This window comes from Streptopelia decaocto, assembly GCF_964273445.1.
Source record: "Streptopelia decaocto genome assembly, chromosome: 4".
In the NCBI taxonomy this organism is placed as follows: domain Eukaryota; kingdom Metazoa; phylum Chordata; class Aves; order Columbiformes; family Columbidae; genus Streptopelia; species Streptopelia decaocto.
This window is the reverse complement of record NC_138658.1, coordinates 73,935,068-73,948,545: the sequence shown is the minus strand read 5'-3', so window position 1 is coordinate 73,948,545 and position 13,478 is coordinate 73,935,068. Positions and strand designations below refer to the sequence as shown.

At 36.5% G+C, this 13,478-nt stretch overlaps 1 protein-coding gene across 1 annotated transcript in view; it reads left to right on the top strand.

Annotated features, from left to right (window-relative positions):
* CTNNA2 (catenin alpha 2) overlaps positions 1 to 13,478 on the top strand; it is a 490,369-nt gene that overhangs the window by 447,421 nt on the left and 29,470 nt on the right. The window contains exons 14-16 of the mRNA XM_082051003.1: positions 4,807 to 4,920; positions 8,849 to 9,030; positions 11,748 to 11,853. Coding sequence (XP_081907129.1) covers positions 4,807 to 4,920; positions 8,849 to 9,030; positions 11,748 to 11,853 — 402 coding nt within the window. The remainder of the gene's footprint in view (positions 1 to 4,806; positions 4,921 to 8,848; positions 9,031 to 11,747; positions 11,854 to 13,478) is intronic.

Below are 13,478 nucleotides of genomic sequence, written 5' to 3'. Positions count from 1 at the left end.
TTACGAAGTTCCCTCAGTTATTAGACAAAAACCCTCTCAACAGTTAGAAAGAATCACAGTGGCACCTTTTCTCATTCTTAAGCATCTCCAAGGCCAGTCTTCTCTTTCCACACGTGGCCTTTGCTATTGGTAACTTTGATGTTAGCTGCATTCACGTTGGCCTTAGTGTTACATTTGTTTGTATCAGAAGTGCACTTTTGGAGCAATCACCAATTGTTCCCTCTTGCTGTGGTTTAGTTCATGATACAGAGTAGTCTTAGGGCATATAAACTTGATTCTTTGTGGTGTTCCTGGAAGACGTGCTTTAGGAGCATCTTAAATGGATTTCTATTCTATTCTGTTATTAAGAGACTTTCAGTCAGTGGGAGAAGACTGCAGGGAGTCTGAATAAAAATGAAATGAGGGTGGTGTAAATGTGGAGTCCTTAGCCTCAGTTGTTTGGATATATGAATCACAGAATGGTTTGAGTTGAAAGGAACCTTAAAGATCATCTAGTTCCAACCCCCCTGCCATTGGTATGGACACCTTCCACTAGACCAAGTTGCTCAAATCCTCATCCAACATGGCCTGTTATATATATATGTATGTCTATATATATAAAACAGGCAGGAGGCTGGCTCAATCAGTGAGCTGTGGACATCTCCATCAGCCTGTAAGCTCAACATGTACCACACCACACTGAGCCACTACTCAGCCTGTGAAGACCAGAGATTGGCATGAACCACACCACCAGATGCTATATGTGAAAGGCATAAAAAGGCCTTTTTTGGGTTACCTTTGTTTAAAAAATGAGGCTTTTTGGTAAGATCTCTTTAGAGAGTGAAGGGTTATCTATAATAGCTACTTGGCAATGACTGCTCTTCTACTCTTCCACACTTGTCAGTGTAGGCTTAGCCGTGATCACCTATGGTGAAATCCAAGTGCTGCTATATCTCAGATCATCTGGAAAACTAGGCTTGGTGCAGAATACCATCATCTTTTTAAATAGCCTATCTCCAAAGAGTGCTATGGGGTCTACACTGACTACCTCTTCTTCCCAGGTTGAATTTAGAGTGTTGATTTTTACTGTAAATCTTTAAGCAGCTGAAGACCTTCTGTGAGAGACGTTCTCTCCTTTGCAACTCAGACACTGGTGCACCTGAGTCACTTTGGAAGAGAACAAATATACAGAATAGTGTGGAGTTGAATAGAAAAGCATATTATAAAGGCACTTTTCTCCTTAGCTTTTAGAATTAGAGGATATTCTCATGGTGAAAAGTAGGGGAATATCTTTTCAGTCTTTCTTTCATTACAAGGTTAGCTTGACTTGGTGTTTACAGTGCTGAAAGGCTTATAATTGCATCTCACAATTTTTAAGTGCCTACAGTACTATAGCATAGTGGGGTTTCTATCTTCATCAAGTATATTTCAATCAGTGAAATATTAAGCAAGTAATACTTTTAAATCTGCATGTATATGCTATTTTATGATTTATACATGTATAATACACATTTTTTATGCTGCAGTTATGAAAGATAAAACAAAATCGTATTGAACTAAGATATTTTGTTTACAGCAAGATCTTCAGTCTAGCAGCCAGACTGATATTTAAAACAAAATCAAAACCAAACCAATCCAATGACTGGAAGTTGAAAGTCACCAAATGCATGTTAGAAATAAAGCATGCGTCTTCAAAGAGAAAGTATGTATTTATCGGGTGATTTACCTGGGATTCTGAAAGATTCTTTTACACTAAGAGAATTCATCTGAATTAGATGAATGAAGAAAATGGTCTATGTGTGAAAGAGATATTATGTTTGAAAAAATCAGTCCTGGGAAGTCTTACAGCCTGTGCTACAGAACAGATAGGCTAAACATTATCAAAATGGTCTATTTTTCTGTTGAAATCAATGAGGTTCTAAAATCTGTTTGTTCTGAAATTATTCTAGCTCTTCCGGCCACTGGTGGTTTTCAGAGCTTTTTTTTTGAAAGCTGTCTCCAATCTCAAATCCATGTTTCCTACGTCTGTGTGACCATAGGTACAGGTGTCTGCAAGACTGATTCAGTCCTCCTGTCTTCCAACTCACAAATTAAGTTCCAGACTTTGTTGTCTTGGAAACTGTGTTTTAAATACCAAGGTCCTTTTATTTGTGCACTAAAATTAGAGTTGTTATGGTATGTTTAGAAGGCCGTGCTAAGAACAACTTCTTTAAGTCAAAGTACTTCAAGATAATATTTCTCTTTTCACCTTTATGTCTAAACAAATAGGGGAGCCTACTATATACGGGCTACATCTCCAAGAAATCAGATAGAACAATGGTGCAAGAGTAAAAAGCATGCAACAATTTTGAAGTTGCAGCACATAGATAACAGTTAACTACTATTCTTCATCTTAATGAAAAATGTAGCTATTCTGGAAGAAAATGAGGGTGTTAAATTTTCCACGCTTGAAAAACTTGAGTGAATGTGAAGGTTAGTTTTGAACTAGATCTCACTGGTACAGAGAGGAAATGCTGACATTTCTTGCATTTGTAGTTTACTATTAACAGTTGCATTAACTTACATTAATTGTGCCTGAAAAACATGCTGCCAAACTCAAAAATGTGCAGTTACTTAGAAGAACTTTGCTGAAAGGAAAATTCACTAAAAGAGAACTGGTCTTGTTTTACACAAAACCAGGACAGGTTTGAACTACATTTTCTCCAAGTTCAACATCTATACCCATTAAGTTTCTTTTAAAGACCGTAAATCTTAAGATTATGAATGCAGGGCAGTAACAAGAATATATTTTTTCCGATTGTTTCTTTAAGAATAAATTCCTGAAACACAGAATTTTCAGAATCTTTTAGCTTTTTAAGGGTCACCCTCATGTCCTTACTGCTTACAGTCTTGAGATGTAATATTTTGAATATTATAACCTTACTTTACTGCAACTCTGACTATGAAAGTCTGGGAAAGGGCTGCACATTATCTTTTATAGACTTATCTATAAAAGTGGAGACAGAAGGAACTAGAAAGAGTATACCTGGAGGGGAAAGGGTGTCAGTTTTACAATGATCAGTGCAACTGGCTAGTTGAATGGACTTGGAAGATGGGGAAAGAGTCAGCTGGTTTATGAAGAATGGGTTGAAACTCTCCACCCTACTCCTATTTTGTACAGTAAAGCCAAAGCAGATGAAAAGCTGAGCCCTATAATAGGAAATAATATCTTTTGCACAGGGAATCGTAAGGTTCTCTTAGTAGCTGGTTTGCTTATGGCAGATTTTAAAGTCCCATCCTGCCCTCAAGCAGCTGAACAGAGGAGAATGAAGTGATGAAAACTGATTGGAAAGCAAGACCATTGAACATTATAATGATGAGTCTTTCTTTTTTTTTTTTTTTCCTGTGGCAGAAAAGACAAATTCATTTTTTCACCTAAATTTCATCCCCTGTCTACCCCGTTATAGACACTATTTGTACGTACATCTCTTCAGAGATGCAGCCTGAGTTTCATTACCATACTGTCATACTTGGTTATTTCTTCCTCCAGCACTCAGCATCAAAACACATATTTAATTCATACTCTTTAAGCCAAATGATGATGGCTGCGTTTTACTCTCCCCATCATGTGCGCTTCACTGTGCAGCTGATTTTTCCGTTACAAACAGTGATGTGCACTTCATGTTGGAAACCGGGCTGTAATATAAATATCGCCAAAAGACTTCTCTGCATTATGTTAGAGGGTTTGGACCAGTTCCTAGTGACTGAGCATCTTCTCGACAGAACTGTAATGACAACTGGCAATGATTAGCACCTCTGCTAGCAAACTTGACGTTGCCTCCAAGCATGAAATGCCAGCATGGATGATTTCTTCTGTAGTGGTTGCCCGTCTAGGTTAACACTGAGGCATATGGGTATCCAGTAAGGTGAGGATTTCTCTGCACAGTCACTGTAATCTTCTTTTTCTATTGCCAGTATCATGTATTGTACCAGCCGAAGTTACTCATGGTCAAATTGTTGTACTAGATGCTACTCCAGCACAAAATGGACCATAATCTTCCTTCTAACACCTAATTCAGGTTTTGCACTATCCATATTAAATATAGTACTAAATAATGATTTAAAAGACTCTCTTTGTCTCTATTTATATACATATGGAATTTTTTTTTTTTCTCCTAATTTTTTGCAAGAAGATGAAAATAACAGATAAACAGACCCTTCAGTTAATGTGGTTTCAGTTTAGGGGATGAGACAAATTCCACAAGTCTGTATCTGAAAAGACCCGTGTGAACCACCAAGCTAAAGCAGTTTATAAACTTTATGTTTGTTTCAAAACCAGTTGACATAATTTATGTTTTCTTTCAAGGGGAAATCTCTTATTTGTTTTGATAACTTTTTCTTCCAGGGCATTAGTTACTTTTTCCCAGGTATTTACTTTCCTTTTTGAAGATTATGTGGAAATTCCAGTAATATAATAGTATTAGTATCCACTTATATGTGAAATAACATTATTTTGAAATACTGAACTCCCATTGTTAGTGTTTCCAAAGGATCTTTGTTCCTGGAACCATATTCATCATATTAACAGAGTTAAGAAAAGCTGAAGCAAGGTAATGATAAATTCCATTTGTAAAGAAAACCAGAGTTGAAACAACTTCATTTTTAAGACAATTCAATTTCAGTTCTTGGCTGCTTGGGCAGACAAGTTAATTTAGAAAGAAAGAGAAACAGCATTTCCTGGGCAGGTAGTCGATGAAATAAGAGCTTACTGTACATAAGACTTTGTCTGTATCTTTTATAAGCTTGTCATCTCCTCTCTTTTGCTTTCTCCCCCTGTCTCCTCTCTAGACCCCTGAAGAGCTGGAGGATGATTCGGACTTTGAGCAGGAAGATTATGATGTTCGCAGCCGAACGAGTGTTCAGACTGAAGATGACCAGCTTATTGCTGGCCAGAGTGCAAGGGTGAGTATAAAGTCCACATGCTACATGAAGTGTCTGTATATTAATAGCTACACATTAAAATCTGTGCCTTGGAAAGCAAATGCAGTGATTTCAAAACTTCAGGGTCACTTAAGAAAGGACAGGAGTAAGTTAGCCTTGGTGTTTAAAGGTTTTTCGTGTCTCACCTATTCAAAATTACTGACTTATTGAATGATCTTCCCTAGGCTTATATGATGCCTTGTATCAGCCATTCACTCCAGCCAGTGCTGTTGGAAAAGGCCTTTGAAGTTTCACAGAGCCAGAACTCTTTAGGTTGGAAAAGACCTTTAAAACCATTGACCCCAACTGCATAACTGGTCTTACTCTTAAAGACTGAGGCAAAGAAGGAATTAAGTACCTTGGCTTTTTCCTCATCCTTTGTCATTATGTTTCTCTCACATCCAATAAAGGATGGAGATTGTCCTTAGCCCTTCTTTTGTTGCTCATCTATTTATATTAAAATAAATACTTTTTTCATTGTATTTTTACAGCAGTAGACAGATTAAGTTCTAGTTTTTCTTTAGCCCTTCTAATTTTCTCCCTGCACAACTTCACGGCATCCTTGTAAACCTCCTGAGTTGCCTGCCCCTTCTTCCAGAGCTCATAAATTCTGCTCTTATTCCTGAGTTCCAGCCAAAGCTCTCTATTCAACGATACTGGTCTTCTTGCCCTCTGGCTTGTCTTTCGGCACATAGGCACAACCTGCTCCTGCACCTCTAAGATATCCTTCTTGAAGAGCGACCACCCTTCCTGGGCTCCTTTGTCCTTCAGAGCTGCCTCCTAAAGGACTCTGCCAACCAGCCTCCTAAACAGATCAAAGTCTGCCCTTTGGAAGTCCAAAATAGCAGTTCTGCTGACCACCCTTCTTACTTCTCCAAGAATAGAAAACTTGATAATTTCATGCTCACCATGCCCAAGATGGCCATGGAATGTGCTGTAACCATGGGAGTAGTCAGCTAATTAAAACAAAAAATCCCATCAGGGCACCACGTGCTGTATCCAGAGAAATCTTACATTAGTCATCCTTCCCAGTGTGCAAACCTGTCAAGAAGATCTGTTTAAGCTACCGAGTAGTCCCTGTAATTTAATTGTAATTGAAGACATTTGTTACTGAGTCAATGTAATTTTACCAGGGTAATTACATCATGATAAACTCGAGTAGTTGTGATTTGTGACCTTAGCTTGCGCATGGGGATTGCAAATTAAGCTGATGAGTGTTTCAGGGGTCACAGGTGCTGGAGAAGTGAAGTTTGTTAACACTCAGGATTATGCCACCCTCTGATGAATGTTTACCTTTTAATAAATAGGCTGCTCACTTTATTTATCAAGGAAAAAAAAAAAAGCAGAATATAATGTTGGGGGCAAATGACATAATGAAAATGTAGTTGATTGGAAAGACAGTTTTAAAAAAAGGTCTTAAAATTTTCCAGCAGAGAAGCAGTGGGGAACTGGGAATCACCCAAATGATTTTTATGGCTGCATTTTCTTCTGGTAAGTGCTAAAAGTAGAAGTAATGGACTAAATGAGAAGCATCGTCCCCTCACACATTGTAACCAAAGCTGGTAAACAGAGTGGGGACTTCTTACCTTGAATTCTGGAAGAGGATTTACAGGGCTGAAAACCTGAAGACCAAAAGGCAACAAAGCTTTGAAAGATTGATTCAGAGGACCAGGAAGGAAGAGTTTTCAGCTCCTCTAGGAAGAACCACAGCATTCAAGGCCTTGGCACAATCATTGAATACCCTGAAAAGAAATGGTAGAGTAGTGCAAACCTAAATGAAGCTTGCTTGGAGGAATGCAGGGCACAGACACAGTTGGATGGGCAGAGATTTCTTTTCAACTTTATTTCCTTGAGTATTGAATACAGATGGTAAACAAACCATACTTTGTATCAGGAAAGCTGTTTTTCTGTCACTGCATTCCAAGGACAGAAAATTTTGTCCTTGTGTATCAAGGACATACCATATATATCATGATCACCTAAATGAAAAGCAGATAGATTGTAGGTCCCATCCTAGAGAGAACCTGGATGCGTTTTTATGTTTTAAAGAGTCAAGTTTGATATATTCAAAGAACTTTCTACTAAAGTCTCAGTTACAAAAGTATTGAGATACAATGCAGTTATTACAAAGTATTTATTTCTTTCTTACATCTAGGATTGTGTAGCATATCATCTTGTTCTGAAAAACAAATAAAGACCGCAGTAATATTTTTACTAAGAATCTAGTTCACCTAGGGACTGAGGAGTCTTAAATTCTATTACATTTATTGTGGTTATTGCCACTGCCGCACTTAAAAACCTTCTGCTTTGATCAGCTACACACTGTCTAAATATGTTATAAAGACAGTACCATTTCTGAATAACAGAGAATGCAATATGCCAGAAGAAGCAAAAAACAATGAAAACCTGAACTGAAAAACAAAACCAAAAACATGCTAATCAGAAGCTGCCCAGTCTACAGTCTTGAGTGACTCATTGAAATGAGTCTTCTAAGCAGAACAGTATCATATTTGAACCTTTTCTGTAGAAAATCTGGGTGTTATTTCTAGAATGTAATGAATTTGCTTAATATACTTACTCCATAAAGCTATTAATATTTCAGCAGAAATACTTGCATTGGTCTTCAATAGAAATAAAACTTCTGTATATAAGCTGCATTTGCTGTGGGATATAGCTTCTCTGAAAACACATCAGCAGCTGGAATGGAAATGTTAAAACACTGTATGCCAGTTTAAAGAGTGTGCAGGTGAAGCTATCCACAGAGAGAAACCACATGCAAGACATACAGATTGGCTTTCCAAATCTTCCTCCTATCACATTCTCTTGATTTCACTTAATTCACCTGTTCTAGTGTTCTATGTGTATTTTATACATGTATTTGTTAGCTTGACCTACACTGTATTTTTCTATGGGAAGACTAATACGCTAACATTTGAAACTGCTGACTTACATTGATAAGGGCTAATTAAAACTCATGTGTTGAATTTTAATTTGATTAACTTGCAAATTTCTTATTTTCTGATCCACCGTTTATAACCCTTTTTAATTTCAGTTTTGGAAAAGGTCAATTATGAATTTTTAAAAGCCAAGAGCATTTTAAGGATATGTAGAGAAAGGCTTCAGCTGATTGAAAGTGACATAAACAAAAAAAAAAATGTAATGACACTTAAATATGTGTCACACCCCATTAAATGCATAATGTGGTCTTCAGAACCCCTAAAGCCATACAGTAGCTCAACTTGGAAATCATTATTGAAAGTGGCCATTTCATCTTCAAGAGTGATTATTATAATTTTGTACGGTTTTCTTTATTACATTTTTTGGGGGGCAGAGATCCTTCTGCTTTGTTGATGATGTCGAGGCAGATTAGTATCAACCTGTTTAGTGCATTTTTGCATATCTTCCAAGAGACAATTAGACCACTAAATATTATTGAAAGGTACATTCATTACAATTCACTTCAAATACATTATCTTGCTTGTCATATTCTAGTGTTGGGTTAAGTAGGAAACATCTATTTCTGACCGAGAATGAGTCTAGGGGAGATACTGGCAACTCCGTCTGCCTTTTCATGTAGATTTCTTTCATTTGTTCTTCCTAAAAGTCATGATTTAACAGGAATTTTCTTTAGACTGTTGAGTAATCTGTACATCATGGCATGACATATATAATTTTTAAATTCTTGAAGGTGTAGGAAGAGCTATGAACATCCTGTGAATTTGTTTTTGACTGTCCTAACAGAAATGAAATGTCTACCGGATTTTACTTGGCATTTTCCACTCCCATAAAAAGAAACTATTAGAAGTTGGTCGTGCTGTTTGAACCACTGGAAATGTACATAGTTTCTACCTTCCTTTTTTCATGCCCAACCTCTCCCATTTCTTTATTTTATTTATATTTTGAAATCCAGGCTATCATGGCTCAGCTTCCTCAGGAGGAGAAGGCTAAGATTGCTGAGCAGGTCGAGATATTCCACCAAGAAAAGAGCAAACTGGATGCGGAGGTGGCCAAGTGGGATGACAGCGGTAACGACATCATTGTGTTAGCCAAGCAGATGTGCATGATTATGATGGAAATGACAGACTTTACCAGGTAAGACAAAATAACTTTTGCTGAGAACTTCTTTAGACATCCCGTATCTTTCCTTTTTGTTGTGATTTATAGCTGAGATGATGGGCTCTGTTTGTGGGCATGCAAAGCCAGGTAACACATCATACATAATTGTACATTTCTCTACACAGGACTGCTCTGGATATTTCACCAAATGGGATTAATCACATGAAGTTTTGGTCCTATTTGCAAATCTGTTTTATTTGCAGATCATCTTGAATTTCAGCAGCAAATACAGTCTGTGACCTTACAGACACTCAACTGACATTTTGTTTAGTATCCCTTTAAATGCATGTGTTTCTCTGAATTTACAGCATTTCAACACAATTTGTGTCAATCAAAAATAATGACAAAACTATTTTGAACAGCGAACTTCTTTCCAAAAAAAATCCCAAATGAAATGAAACTGTTTTGATCTAACACTTTATTGGAGACTCTCAGTAATGATTTTTTTTTCTTTCATTTCTGTTTTCTATTGATGTCTCATTCTTTTCTAATTGCGAAGCATCGAAAGGCCATTCATTAATGATATCATAGAAACAGAAATATTTTGTTTAAATATAGACATATTGTTAATCACACCAGGGAGAACATTTTACAAGATACTTTGAATTACAGATCACCATAATAAATTACAGGTTTTTCAGTGTTTACTTTTAATGAGAACTGAAAATTTTAAATGGTATTTATCAAAATGTGATCAGACAAAGCTGGACAAAAATCTTTATGTTTTTCTTCACAATTAAAATACAGCATATATTATTTATCTCCCTGAGATGCTTAAATAGATTTCTTAATCTCCAGCTAATCACATGCCTTGTGTCTGGAGCCTTCAACCTATTTCAGAGCAGACCGTCTCTGCATTGACAATATAGGGTTTGCACATACCAGATAGATGGATGGATGGATGGAGGGATTGATGGGCGGGATGTATAAATACCATTAATTTGCAAATAACTTGAACGTTTGCACTTCATAGGTTGTTAGTTGGTAACAGGCAACAGCAAACATTTTTGTCCATTTAAAATTTAAATATGCATATAGAAAGTTTGCTTACTTTAATAGCTTGCTACTATGCTTCTTTACAAGTAATAATTCTCTCAGCTTATTTGTTTTTCTCTCAGTTTGTGCTTTTACAACTATTGCTTTGCAGTAGACTCACCACTCACGTGTAGCAAATGACAGTGCAGAACCTCCTGTGAAGGGTAGATAGAGGAATAAGGAATAAGGATAAGAGGAATATTGATAATTTTGTGTTGTCTTTGGGTTTCTGATCCTTCTGCCTAAAACCAAAGTGAAAAACTCTCCATAAAGTGCCATCATTTCATGGAAGGAAGAAATAATATTCTAAGGCAACAGCCCAGAATATGAACACGTTCTGCAGCCTCTCAGACAACCTTTGATACACTGAGCATCAAATTGAAACTTTTGTAATCGCATTTTTTACCATCAAACGTCAGAACTAGTATGAGAATGAGAGAAAACTACTGTGACAAATTAAGTAAATTAAAAAAATCCCAGAACTCAAAGTGCAACTCTGTCTGCATCAGATTCAGTAACAAACTTGTTTAATGTATTCCATTAAAACAGAACAAAGCCTTTCACACCTTTGTGCTTGACTGTAACCTCAGCAATGCTAAAATAAACCAAATTTTTCTAATGTATGGAGTTTGTGACAGTCAGATATGCTGATATAATTAATGTAGAAGCGTATGAGGTCACTAAGAAGGATTTCTGTGACAGTTTAAGTTCAAAAACAGTGGGATACTTTTTGTATTTCAATATCTGCTTAAGGTGGAAAAGGAAGCAGGGAAAGAAGGTGAAAATGGAAATGTGTTTCAGTGTGTTATTCCTGACATTATAGATGAAAAAATGTAAAGATATTATAATGTTGTGTTTAGAAAAAAAATGCCTTCAGTTTTAGTTTAAAAAAAATAAGTTTTATCATATTCTGATTTTCTGTCAATTTTATCTGAACCTATATTTCTCCACGTTGTATAAAAAAAAAGAGAGAAAAATCAGCTCATTTCCAACTGAGCCATTCCCAGGAGCAGTTACACATTTATTACAAATAGAATTAATGTTTTGAGTATGAAGCAAACTCAGAGAAGTCTTCAGTGACTTTTTACTTTTCGTCTGTGTACATTTTAGTAACTTTAAGGACTAAAATCAGAGGTTTGTCCATCATCTGAAGAGTCTAGTGAAAGATCAGTCTTAAAACTAATTATGTTTTAAGTGTAGCATTTTCGTGTAACATAAGGATTATGCCCCAAGTATCTTGATTTTCTGACAAAAATCTACCAGAAAAGGTTTTCTAAAATGTGACAGTCTTGATCTAGACATGACAGGCTTAATATTTAGCACTGCCTTGGGAATAACATAATTTTGAAATAGTTGTGTCTTCCGGAATGAATGTGGGCTTAATGAGCACTTAAAAATGCCTATACTATTAAATGTAGTTCATGTGCTTGAAGGTGCCATCAGACTAAATTGCTAGTGAGCCATTTTGTGAGAGAGAGGAAATATAGCAGAGCGATTTCTTAATCAAGCTGTACCATAAAGTAGTTAAAAGATGAAGTTGTAATAAATTAAGAAGTCATTCACATTACTATTTTAAAATCAAACACTAAACAAGGTCACTAAAACTGTTGTCTTTCGTGATTTATTGAGATTGTGCATAACTGTATTGTGTTTCACAGGGGTAAAGGCCCCCTAAAGAATACATCAGATGTCATTAATGCGGCCAAGAAGATTGCAGAGGCAGGATCGAGGATGGACAAATTGGCACGGGCGGTAGCTGATCAGGTAACAGCAAACAATGAGCAGAAGTATAATGTAACCTCTATCAATGAGTTGCCTTTTGCAGGAAAAGGTTATCTTGCCAGAAAATTACCTGTTGGAAGTCACTCTCTGGATACTGCTCTACTAATTGAATAGAAGTTTTTCTATACCAAACAACTTGGGTTTTTTAGTACAGAAAATTCATAAATGAGTCTCTCTAAACCTCAGAAATGCCTGAATTGTTCCCTTCTGGACCCAGGTGATTGTATTAGAATTAGACTAATACATTTGTTGTCATGAAAGCAATAGAAACTTGGATGCTCGGTTACCCTTGCCATATGCCTAGGAATCCTTATATTATTTTCAGCTCTTTCTTCCAGCAACTTCCCTTAATATCACACTCTTCTCTTTCAAGATTCACTGACTCCCTTTCTTTTGCTTTGCATCAGGGTATTGTGGTTTCACTTTGCAGTCCCCTGCTCTATGTTCTATGGTTTACGTCCTCAGTCCATTTTTCCAAATTCATGTCGCAAATAGGAAGATGAACTTGCTATATTCAGCCTCTTTCTTTCCCATGGGATTATATATCCATATGGACAACAAGAGGAAACACCATATTAAAAGTAAAGAGCCAAATTTCAAACTCAGGTTCTAAGGTAGCTAATTTAAATGTAGGCAAGTTAAATTTGACTATTGTTTCCTTTGTAAGCTTTACAGTTTGTTTCTTTTCATTGTCATCGGGACAAAGTTTACTGGAAGCAGGAGCTATAACTAATCTTTCTCTTGGAAATAAGTATTTATTTTTCTTCTTCAAGTAAGCTTGTAATAGAGTGTAACACATCCTGCCAGGGAATATGGACCAGAGTGGCAAGAAGCCTGAAGCTGCCCATTTTCCTATAACCTCAGAAATGTTGAGCTTAAGCTTTTTCATTATCAACAAGCATTTTTTCCTGTATTTAACCCGTTCCAGTCCTTGAGATGTAGCATCTGTTCATTTTAGCATAAAAAAGAAGAAATCCATCTGTCAGCTTGTGAAATTCCTAGTCTACAAAATCTGCAGAGGTGGAATATTTTAAAGAAAGAAACACAAAGAGACTTGCTATGCTTAGAGTGTATTGGCTTGAGTCAGATTTTAAATTTCAGAACACTGTAACATGCACACTTTAATAATAAAGAATAACATCCCTATGAGAATGAAGTGTTTGTTTTAATGCTTATGCTTTAATGATATTTTACAGAACTTTGGAGACACACAATATAAACTTCTTATGGACAGTTGCGTTTTTAATTACTGCTCCAATGAGATCTTGCGTTTTCATTTGCTCCAAAGTACTTGTATTTAAAGCCTTGTCAGCTCTCTAGACATATTGCTTTAAAGTTCATTTCTTTCAGGTCACAGACTTGACGAGTAGGGTAAATATTTCTATATTAAATTGTCACCAGCAGGGAGAATGGGTCTCTCAGGGATTCTGCTTTGGAAAGAGAGATTGTAGCATTGGCGTAAGTATGGAGCAGAGTAAACCTAACAGCCACAGTGAACCTTCAGCTTTGTATATTGTTAGTCTTAAAGGGAGAGAAAAAAAGCAAAGTGGCTGTTTTCAGAGTTATAGATGGCAATATATGCAACTACTTCACTGCAAACATATCAC